Raw genomic sequence first — 12,362 nt, 5'->3', positions numbered from 1 at the left:
AAAATTTATAAAACAATCATGCAACTCAACACCAAAAAAACAAACCACCCAATTAAAAAATAGGCAGAGGATATGAAGAGACATTTCTCTAAAAAAGACATATAGATGGCCAACAGGCATATGAAAAAATGTTCAACCTCACCAATCATTAGAGAGATGCAAATAAAAACCACAATGAGATACCATTTTACTCTGGTCAGAATGGCTATCATCAATAAATCAACAAACAACAAGTGCTGGCAAGGCTGTGGGGAAAAGAGAACCCTGGTGCACTGTTGGTGGGACTGCAGATTGGTGCAGCCACTATGGAAATCAGTATCTCAAAAAACTGGAAATGGAACTACCTTATGACCCAGCAATTCCACTCTTAGGTATTTATCATGAAAAATCCAAGACACTAATTCGAAAAAATATATGCACCCCTATGTTCATTGCAGCACTATTTACAATAGCCAAGACTTGGAAACAATCGAAATGCCCATCGGTAGACGACTGGATTAAAAAACTGTGGTACATTTACACAATGGAGTATTACTCTGCTATAAAGAAGGAAATCGTACCATTTGCAACGATATGGATGGACCTAGGGAACATTATGCTAAGTGAAGTAAGTCAGTCAGAGAAAGACAAATGCCATATGATCTCACTTATATGTGGAATCTAAAAAACTGAATAAATGAGCAGAGTAAACAGAAATAGTCTCAGAGACACAGAGGAAAAACTGATGTTTGCTAGATGGGAGCGGGGTAGGGATAAGGGAGAAGGGGAAGGGACTACACAACATAAATTGGTAACTACCATATGGCCTCAGGGATAGAAAAGACAGTTTGGGGAATATAATCAATAATGTAGTAAATATTTTTTAGGGGGCCAGATGGACTCATGTCTTGTAAGGGAGACCACTTCATGGACGGTGTAGAAGCCTGAACACTGCACTGTACATCTGAAGCTGCCGTTGAGTAATATTATATGTCAACTATAATTTAATACATATATAGTCATGGGATGTGGAGTATAGTGTGGGAATGGAGTCAATGGAATCGTAATAGATATGTATGATATCGGGGGTGGAGGGGCAGTGGATGGGAGGAGGGGGGGTTTCACTTTGTGAGGGGTGAAAAGGAATAACTATTGCATTGTTCTGTACACCTGAAACTAATAATAATAATAATATATCTGCAAGATTGACACAAAATTTATATTTTCAATGGAAATTACTTGAATATTGTTGGTTTGTGCAGAATGAAAATATCAGCCAAGGCCTCAATATTGATGTTATCTAAATGGAAAACATGACTCTCAAACAGGACATCAATTGGCCTAGGAGAAAATAATAGAACTTTTATTTGTATTTAAGTTTATCTCATCCTTCAAAAATGTTTATTTTCCGTAATGTGTTGTTATATACATAAGATAGTATTGTAATGTCTGTATACAATTTTTGAATGAATAAAATAAAATATAAAAAATAAAAACCCTCCCCTTGTATCTTTCCCAACACTCTGCTTCACCCAGGGGCTTACGCCCTTCTGTCAGAAACGTGCTCCCGGAAAAAAGCCAGCAGGTCCTGCAGCCACCAGCTAACAAGGATGCCAGGCGGTTTCCAGCTGCTAGGACGCAACGAGGCAAACCCAAAGAGAAAGCAGTCATATCCTGGCAAACACCTCTGGTGTCACCCAACAGCTCTGCCCACAATTCTTTCCTCTCAAACACCACTGGACATCCATTACCAAGTTTGCTTTCTGTTCCAGTAGCCAGAGGCATCATAGCAGCACTATTTTTGTCAAGGTGAGCTGGTGCGGTATCTGTTGGTAGCTAACTTGTCGCACTTCATTTGCACCCTACCTGTCCAGCCTCAGCTCAACCCATGCCTCCTGCAGGCCCTCCTGCCCCAGCCCAGATCAGGCACTTCCAGCTCTACAAAGTGACCACAAACCACCACGGCGAGGTCGTAAGAGCCATGCGGTATTGGCGTGTCAGCTCTCTGCTCATTGCTTTACATGCATCACCTCTTTACTCCTTCCAAGAACCCTGACAGATGGGTATTGCAGCCCCATTTCACAGAAGAGATGACGGGGGTCCAGAAAGGCTAGAGGCACCACGGTCACACAATGGTCCAGCGAAGGAGGCAGGCGTCCAGTGCAGGCTGTCTGATTCAATGCCGGACCTCTGACGAGGCACCTTTTGGTGTCATTCTCCTGCCTGTATCACACATCAGACACCTCCATTCACCACCACCACCTGCTTCCACACCTGGAGACTTCAAGGCCTACTTCTCTGTCTTTCTGAGTTGGTGACCATTGGAACATTTCAAGCCAAATCAGCCAACGAGAAGACACAGGGCTGGAGGCACCAACCACCTTCAAAGAGGAAAACAGATCCCCTGGGATGTACTTATAAAGGAGGAGAGAATCAGCGTGAAGACATGGGCATAAAATTCAGTCCTGGGTCCACCAAAGCGGGGGATCTGGGGAGAGCTCCTGGGTGAACACTTTCTGACAGTTACAGCTGCTGAAAACTGAAACGGGCTCTCTTAGCGAGTGATCGGTTCCTTCCCATCAGAAACATTCAAGACTAAGCCGTTAGGAGCCGCCCGCTGCAGCCGGTGCCCGGGTTAGAAGGCCTTGATGAACCTCATTACCAGGACTGGACACAACCCGACGGGTCTCTCTTCCAAGCAGTGGTAAGAGGAAGACCACAGCCTCCCTTTCTCCACTTCAACTGTGAGACCATTCCTTACGGAGCTGCATTCTTCATAAAATTCTACTCCAGGCTATCAGCATCTTGCCAAAAACTCTGTTTCCACCAAATCTGAATGCATTACAAGCTACGTTTCCAGTCCCTTTTCCCAATATAGCAAGTGGTAGAAACTTTCGTGCCCACTCCGGTATTCATTCAGTATTCATTCATTCGAGTTAACCAAGAGAGGAAAAGGCACCACTGTGACACCCAGGTGTGTGTCCGTAAGAATGGTGCTGAAAAAAGCTGTCAGCCTTTGCTGTCTAAAAAATAAATAAATAAAAAATAAATACTTTAATAAGCACCCAAAAAGTCAGACCTAGAATGGGATTCAGAATATTACAAAACCTTTCTGCCCAGCACTGGTAACTTAAAGTGTACCGTTTTAACAGTGAAATCCCATACAAAATGCAGAGTTCCTCACCACACAGCCTTTTTGAATCTGTAATTTATTAACACTTCCTCCGCTGCATGTGCCCTGAGCAGCTGATTCTCTAAAGACATCTCCATGAGCAATAGATAAACACACACGATGTTTACGAGTAGAGGGCTCGTAAACGCAGAGCAAACATTTACCGCTGATTCGTAAACCTCCTAAACCCATAAACATTTTATCAAGGAAACTCTGACAATCTCCCCCCCTCTGCCAATGAACCCGTCGGAGGCATTGCCCCATGACGTAATGAAAACAGGCTATGAAAAGCGACTAAGAAAATGTCACAATTTAAAAGAAAACAGGTTTGTTCGTTAGTGGCAATCCAGTTTGGGAAAACAGAAAGCTGTTTATGTGACCAGAGTGTTTTATAACAAATAGAAAGAGAACACCTTAATAAAAGTTGCAGTGCAAGCTACTTTACAGTGAAAAATGGAACGAACAAACACCTTTTTTTTAACTAACCAAATCTTGGGTTGTACAAGTTTACAACCTGAAATGTCTGACTTTGCAAGGCTGAATATTGAAGCCCATAACCGCTACCCAATTAAAAAAAAAAAAGATGGAGAGAACTGGCAGGTTCAGCATGAGCAAACTCTTACAGGGCACCTCCTTGTGTGCTAGATATTTTATTTCAACGTGGAAAGAGAAAGGAAGACATTAGATCTTTGTTATTTTAATTGCTGATCATCCGTTCATACTATCAGAAGGATTAGAAAACAGTTTCATTGTGGGTGTAAAACACACCCCGTTTGAATGAAAGTCAGATGGGAATGGGCAACGCCACCCCTAGCTCTGAGTGCACAGCTGCAGGACCACACCAGGGAGAAAGGGACAGTCACCTGAACAGAGGTCCTCATGGCTGTCTCAGCTACCCAAGCGACCAGAGTTTTTTGTTTCCAAAAACAAAAAACAAAAAAACACATAAAGGGCCGGCCGAGTGGCTCAGCTGGTTAAGAGCTTGCTGGGGAGCACCAGCTCTGAGCAGCGGGGCTGTGGTTCGGATCCCACATTGAGGGCCAGTGACACTGCCCTTTACAGCTAAGAAGGTGAACAGCTCGACCTGAAGCTGGGCTGCCGTGGATCGCCGGCAACGGCGTAGGCTGCAGCGGGGCTGCAGTGGGCTGCTGTGAGCTACATGAGTGGCTGGCAGCCAGCGTGAGCTGCCGTGAGCCGCTGTGATCGGCCGACCAATGACAGGCGACCGACTGCCTCACCCGGGAAGAGCACAATGATACCAACATGGGCCAGTGAAGCGACGTCCTCCACAACTGGACTGAATAACAAAACAGCAATTTGTCTACCTGTCTGTTCCCCTTCCTCGATTCCCCAATGCTGTTACCCTCCCCCCAATTCCCCAATAAAAAAAATTAAAAAAATAAAAAACACATAAAAATGGCTCAGTCTCCTAGCAAGGGGAGGTAACAACTATTCAAAAAAGAGTTTAAAATAAAAAGGAGGGGAGGAGGGAGAGGATACTATGGAATCATACAGAACTAGTTCCCAGCATGAAGAATAAGAGATCCAAATGTTTCTAATAAGAATATTGAGTCCTTCCTTTCCTCCCCGAATAGAAGAACCTGTGGGACTCCAGTTCATATATTCTAATACCAGGGAGGAGAAAAAGAAAAATCAAGCCCACGTTTCCAGAATAATTCTTTTTACTCAGGTTTGCCCAATCTAAACGTGAAATACTATTTTATCTACAGACTTCATCGGGAAATTACATTTAGCTGGCCTGGAAAAAGAATGTCAAGGAATCCATTTATCACTGTGTCAACATAGGGTTTTGCTTGCTTTTATCAGGGCAACTGGGGGAGCCTAGAGCCCAGAACTCCAATTTTGGTCCACGTGCTTCTCGGTGCTTCTGTCCCTTCTGTCGGCTGGAAGGCCTGCAGTTGGTCTGCCCTTTCTTATCCCGGTGGTGTCCTCGGGGGTCCCCGGAGGAGGACTCGTTTTTTACACTGTGCCCATTTCATTCAAGGGACTCCAGTGTCAGCTGTCAATCCCGACTATTATTTGAGCTCTCCTTAGGAAAAGAGGCAAAACTGAAAATGAGAAAACTGAATGACACTCAGAGTCCTTGTTTTAAGCTGCGGTTTTCATTTCAGAGGGACGGATCATGAGTGCAAGGATCGCAGTCGCTGGCCATGGGGACCGAGGAACCAAAGACACAAGATCAAAACACCAGAAGCAGCCAGATTAGACTTCCGTCCTTGGGCCCCGTGATTTGGTCCGAGAAGAGCTACAGGCAGTTATGTGTAGTCACTTGTCAGGGAGATGCAGTCGTGTGTCACGTAACACACGGGGAGAGGGGATGGGAGACAAGTGGAGGAGAGAGCAAGAACAAATGTGAGTGTGTGGGTGTGTGCGCACGCATGCGCACTTACATATCCAGGGTGACTTCTCCCTGCACTGAGGGCAGGCACAGCCCAGTGTTTCAGAGTTCAAGGCTGCAAGCCTCAGGAGGCCCGAGAGGAGATCGGGGCTCCAACACAAAAGCCAAGGGACTGCACTTCATCAGCCAGCTTCCTCATCTGCTATTTCACCGGGTTGTGGACGGATTAAGTGACACAACAGAGGTAAACTGTTCTTTGCAGAGAGTGCCTGCCATGAACGCAGGGTCATGTACCTCTTGTCCCTCATCTGAGAATCAATGTACAACCAGCTGAAGAATGCTGAAGTTGCCTTCTGCTCCGATCCCATATGGAAATCTCATCTGAAACACTTCCCGGGATAAGACCCTTGGCACCAAGACCTCACATAGCCCTAAGCATGTCACAGTTCGTCCCAGAACCAAATATCCCCACAATGGATGCCAGACAGAAGGTATTTTATGTATTAACAGGTTAAAAGAGAACTACTTGGGGAAATAAACCACTTAAAGAGTCATACTTGATGTTCGTAACAGTCTAAATGTTCAGAAGTAGATTTGAGTTTCTAGAAGTCAGCCTCTGCTCTCTACAAAGGTTTAGATCCTGCTTTAAATTGGTTTCCTCTTTAGAAGTCCATCTTTGTCCTCTCCATCTAAGTCTCCTCACTACACACGTCTATATAGAAATTCCAAGAAGAAAGGACAGATTAGCCAGATAGAGGGGGGGAAAAAAGGGTCACGGCCAATATCTAAAAACTGTTAAGGGGCTGGCCGAGTGGCACATTGGTTAAGAGTTGGCTGGGAACACCAGCTCTGAGCAGCAGGGCCCCAGTTCGGGTCCCACATGAGAGCCAGTGACGCTGTGCCCTCTACAGTTAAGATGGTGAACAACAGCTCAACCTGGAGTTGGGCTGCCATGAGTCACCGGCAATGGTGTAGGCTGCAGTGAGCTGCCATAAGCTACCATGAGCAGCCAGCAGCCAGCATGAGCTGCCAAGAGCCGCCGTGAGCAGCCGTCCAACGGCCAGCGACCGATCTGCCTCAGCCAGGAAGAGAGCAATGATCATAATACCAACATGGGCCAGTGAAGTGACGTCCTCCACAACTAGAATGAAGAACAAAATGACAGCAACTTGTCTGTTCCCCTGCCCCAATTCTCTAATGCTGTTCCCCTCCCCCAATTTCCCAATAAACTCTTAAAAAAAACCCAAAAAACTGTTAAGATAATTTAGAGCTATTTAGAACTACTAGTTCTATTAAAGATATAAATGCTTTGGATGATTCAAGCTTCCCAGCACATAGGAGCACGGACCCGGGCACACACAATGGGCTCTCAGTGTGACATAGCCCAGCCAGTGACACAGGACTCTGGCACTCACACTTCCCCCTCCATAGGATCACCCACAAAGAAATTCAGTACAAATCATTTTCCTGACACCATTATTATTGTTAATGAGTTTCAAAGTGTCCTTCAGCTAGAGAGATGACACTGTAGCTGCCTGAAAATGAAAATGTACACACAGTTGGCTTTTAAATAGTTCTGAAAACATACCACTGAACAGGATGCTGTCATAGACGTCAGAGGTGTGGACAACAAAAATATGATAAAAGTGCAAGGCCTCCAAAAGTGAAAAAATAACCTCACTCAGCAAACAAAAGAAGGACTTTTTGAAAAGGCATATCTGTACTTAAATAAAAGTAGAATAATTAAGGTGAACCTTCAGCCTATGAGACTATGCCCTCTTAGAAAAAGGACTTCCATGTTTCCACCAGGAGACAAAGATTCAGCTCTGCTTTTAGAAGTTTTCTCACTCCTACTTTATATATAGAAAAGCTGAAAGGAGGAGAATGAGCTGAAACAGATATTAACATCTCTCAGGCAATTATTTCGGGTTTCCGATTTTTTCCAGATAAAGATATAATCTGAGAAATGTAATCTAATAATTTCATTGACATCAGGCGATCTGTAATTGTCATTGACAGGTCTCATCAAAATATGCAAACAAATTCTGCACCTTATTTGGACTCCGGTCAAATCTCCCACTAAATTAACAACTGACTCTTCTTTACCTGAGTTCACCACGGCAAATGTTTATGATTCTGAGAACTAAGTGGTCCTTATTTAATGTGCTATTTATGTAATAGTTTAAATAAACTAATTGTGTAAGTATTTAGAAACAGATGCACTTATAGATTTATTGGTTAAATATCAAAATTCAATCAAAGATTGGTTTGTTTTGTTTTGTTTTAGTTTTCCAAAAGGGAGAAATATTGGGTTGTCGGAAAAGTCATGATGCATTTTTGCAACGATAAACATAGAAAAAATACGTCATGACTCTTCCAACAACCCAACACTTGACCACAAATTCAGATGATGTGCATTTCTTTCCCACAATGCACTTTTCTGAAAGCTGTTTCAGGAAGTGGCACCTATGCCTGGGCACATCCTGCTGTCCCCTTTTTACAGGCACATGGCAGTAAATTCGATTGTCCCACCTCCCTCGCAGTGATGGAACCAAGTGACTGGCTCTGTTCAAGAGATTCTGAGCAAAAATGACACCTGTCTCTTTGGAGCTAGACCATTTAATAGCTCATCGGAGACCCTGCAGCTCTGCTTCTCCTGTAATGACGAAGCCCGAGGCAGCGTGTCGAGATGATGGCACTGGAGGTGGCATGGGACGACACAGGGAAACACAGCACCCACTGAATCTGTCTGAACTCACATACTGTGAATGATTTATAAACACTTACGTGTGAAGTCATTGAGGTTTTGGAGTGATTTGTCACCTCATTATAACCTAGCCCACTCTGCCTAGTGTACAGGTAATATTAATGCGAACCAAACTTTGCATAACTTTCAAGCTGCTATATGCTTACAAATACGATAGCAAACCGTAGGACACGGGCAGTGTGCAAGCTCTAGAAGCAATGCCCTACTGTTTCCGGAGCATTTTCAGGGAGATACGGGTCAGAACATCACAAGGCCAAGTGGGTGCAGAAAATAAATGGTACCTGAATCGAGCTCTCCAGTGCCATTAGCTGAGCTCTGACGTGTCTCCAAGGGAGAAGATGAAGGCTCTTGCATATTGGAAACTGACAAACTGCTCTCCATTCCGAAGGTATAAGGATCTTCTCCTCTTAATTCATCCTGCAGGAAGAATTACCTAAGGGCAGCCAACAAAGAAAAAAAAAAAAATCAGAATACTTTCATTGTATTCACTTGTTTTTAAACTCTCCCAAAATAACAGCATCCTATCAGGGCTCCTGCCATTTCATTATAACGTGCAGGATGCAATGTAATAACAGAAAATACCAGAAATCAAAGACTGAAGAGTACATGGCTACCGAAGGTCAACAACCAAGGTCACAGCTGAGCAAAGCCATCCGTTTTCTACAGGTCACTATCACCACTGAGAGGCACACATTTTGCATCAACAAATAGCATCTGTGTTTCCATCCCCAATTCTACCCTGGTAACATTGGCCAGACATTCCACCACCCGCCTGTTTCTGCCTCCTCACTGGATGCTGTGAGGCAGCTAGCACACCTGAGCTTCAGCATCCGCACACACACGTAAGGAAGATGTCTGGTGTGTCCCAAGCGACTGTTACCAAAACCAGTTCAAGTATCAGAGTTTGCAAATAATGGCGCAGTCATTATTAAGGGTCAGCCACTCACAGCCATACTTGGGATTTGTTTAATCTTTCATTCATTCAGTGTTCGCTTTTATTTCACATGTAGATCAAAGTTTAAATCAGCAAAAGGGCAAAGACAGATGAAGAAACAGAACAGTACATCGATAGCTATATGAATGGACTATTCTGTCACTCACATACTGGTAAAGTATCTTTTAAGGATACCATGCCCTTCTTCACAGACTCACTCACACACACACACACACACACACACACACACACACACACACACACGTACATTTTGGTGCTCTTGCATTTACTTTCCTGAAAAATATTTTGAAGTTTTGTCAAAATTAAAGGAATGACTTGGGCCTAAACAGAAACCGTTTTTTTGTTTGTTTGTTTGCTTGTTTGTTTTAATAATTCAAAAAAAAATGAAGTTCTATCGCTAGTGAATCATTTGATGAGTTTAGTTTTGGTAAGTTTTGTTGGAAAGCCCACCAAATAAAAGACTCCATGTATGGACAGATGGGTTCTAAAACTATTTCAAATGGAGGACACTGGCAAACTAGCATGATAATATTGAGGCCAGCTACTTTTACCACGTGGACTTCTGTTTGCCAAAACAGCCCACGTGATAATGGGCAGGACTACCTTCTCCTAGGAGCACTCTTTCCCCATTCCTATTAGGACATGGACATGTGAATTTGTGGACAGCCATGCTTCTGGAGTTTTCCTCCCCGTGGGGCTGCACACAGCAGAGGGAGGGGCTGCCGGGGCAACAGCAGCTCTTGCCTCCTGTGCCTGGATTTCACAGTGGGTACTAGTGGCACTCCAGTTTATCTCCACTGCCACTGGTAGTTAAGGAGCCACTGCCGATGCAATCTGAAGAGAAAGCACTTGTTAGGGAGCAAGTGTGGCCATCGAACCAAATACCCAACAATCCACAAGCGTCCAGAGGGAGTACTGGAATATCATGAAGGGTACACCCACACCCCGCCCACAATGGCAGGAAGTGTGGTTGTGACTTCACACTTCACTCCATCACTGAAGCAGGGGTACAACCGCCCCCCGACTCCAGGGCCTACGCGACGGCCTGGGCAAAGAATGAGGAAGAGGGCAGCGCGTTCTGTGCCTTCCCCACAGCTCCCCGCTGATTAATCAGGAACTGCCACAGATTTGGAGGGGAGAAAGGCATGCGACTGAAGCAAAAAAAGACAAGAAGTAGAATACTCGAAGCAAACAAACACCACAGACTGTGCTAACAGAGATTATTACTCTTAATCGGTGAACACATCAAAAGATTAGTAACTCATATATTACGTTAGAGGTGACATGTGCTGTCCTCGAGAAACTAAAGACGGGGAGAAGATACAGGTGAGCACTGTGGAGGGGTACGATCACCTAGATGATGGCCAGGTAAGACCTGAAAAAGGGTATTTGAAAAAAGACTTGAGGGTGTGCATAGGGAGACAGGCTGGGTCTGCATGAGAAGAGAATGAATGGTTCGCCCAAACAAGGACCTGACCCTGCGTTTCCCTCTGCAGGCAGGAGAAGGCACCGCAGGATTTCATTCCAGGAAGTGAAACGATCGGCTTTGTTCTAGAAAAATCACTCCGCCAGACAGATGGGCAGACGGGGCAAGACGGAATGGAACCAGAAGCTAAAAACAACACGCAGATGGAGGTCTGAACTAAGACAGTAGAGGAGGAAAGAAGGAAACAAGGCCATTACGTATTTGAAAGGTACACTCCACAGAACACGGTGCAAACAACCCAAGAATCTTCCAATATTAACAAAATGCAATCTTTCACAGCATGTAGTCAGGTTCCTAGAATAAATTACTTGTCTTGTCACAGCAAGCTCTCAGCAACTAATGGAACCTATGCAGAACCTATGCAGGAAATAAACAGTTCTAGGGGAAAATATATTAAATAAGAGAATGACAAACCATTTCACAGAAACTTACTTTCAATGGAATTGGCGGGGGGGGGGCGGCAAAGTTGTCACTTACTGGCAACAACTGATCCATAAACTTTGCAAAATAAAAACAGGATTTTAAAAAGCAAATCCTTTTCCTAACTACAACACCCTAACCATCAACCCCCCAAAAAACCTATTTTTAGAAGCAAACATATTTCCTTTGATTCTTAAAATATATGTAACTTCAAAACTGAAGGTAAAAGTGTCTATTCATGAAAGCAGCATTTTTTTCCAAAGACACGAAAATAAGGCTCAGAAGACTGGGTCACTTCCTGTTTTGTACAATTAATACACTTTGTAATCTTGTATAAAGTTAATTCTACTATAATTGGCTCCTCTTGTCTCTAAAGTTGTTGAAAAGCAAAATTATAGTACTGGAATTTCTAAAGTGGTCTTGGCCCAGTGACAAGAACAGTGAACTTAGAGAGGAAGGAGTAACAAAAGCCACTATCTGTGTGACCTAAGCAAATTACTTAACCTCTCTGTTCCTCAAATTTCTCATCAGTTAAAGAAGAGGGCTTGATTAGATGCAATCAATGGCTCTTTTCAACTCTAAAATTCTATGACTCTACCAGGACTTTTTAGTGTGAATTACGTATTTTCTGCATTCAGATTACCTGTTTATCTGAACCAAATACAATAAGCACCCGCCTCTTATCATTTGGGGGTTATTCAAAAAAGATACCCATTTTAGCACAGGCTAGACAAAAACTTGTTAGGAAGGAAATGGGTAAGGAGGAACACTCATTAGATATTCTAAAACTCATCAGAAATTACTAGAGGCGTATTACCTACTTTGAATTATCTCTAGACCAGCAAGGTCCAATAGAACCTTCTAGATCTACACGGTCCAATTGGGTAACCACTAGCCACAGCCACATATGGCTACTGAGCCCTTGGAATGTGGCTGGTGTGAATGAGGATCTCAATTTTCATTTTAATTAATTTCCATGTAAAAGCCGTATGTGGCTGGCGGCTGCCATATTAGACAGCACAGCTAGACCACTGAGTAGGTAAGCCAGAGTATACGACTTTTTAATTTGGACCACATCCTACATAACCATCAATTCTTGACTCTCTTTAAAAGTTTTAATAATAACAAGCTAGTTAAAAATAGCATAGGGATTTTTAAACCTAAAACACTTCAAAAGGAGCCTTCCATTTCCCCATCATTTTCCACAAATCTTTCACAGAAACT

At 43.6% G+C, this 12,362-nt stretch overlaps 1 protein-coding gene across 1 annotated transcript in view; it reads right to left on the bottom strand.

Annotated features, from left to right (window-relative positions):
* The window catches only part of SFMBT2 (Scm like with four mbt domains 2), a 209,111-nt gene that overhangs the window by 176,754 nt on the left and 19,995 nt on the right, over positions 1-12,362 (bottom strand). Inside the window, exon 2 of the mRNA XM_019644530.1 lies at positions 8,559-8,710. Coding sequence (XP_019500075.1) covers positions 8,559-8,658 — 100 coding nt within the window. The 5' untranslated portion in view covers positions 8,659-8,710. The remainder of the gene's footprint in view (positions 1-8,558; positions 8,711-12,362) is intronic.

Source organism: Hipposideros armiger, unplaced genomic scaffold (genome assembly GCF_001890085.2).
Source record: "Hipposideros armiger isolate ML-2016 unplaced genomic scaffold, ASM189008v1 scaffold_88, whole genome shotgun sequence".
Lineage (NCBI taxonomy): Eukaryota > Metazoa > Chordata > Mammalia > Chiroptera > Hipposideridae > Hipposideros > Hipposideros armiger.
Note: the sequence above shows the minus strand (reverse complement) of the source record. Positions and strands in the feature narration are given on the sequence as shown.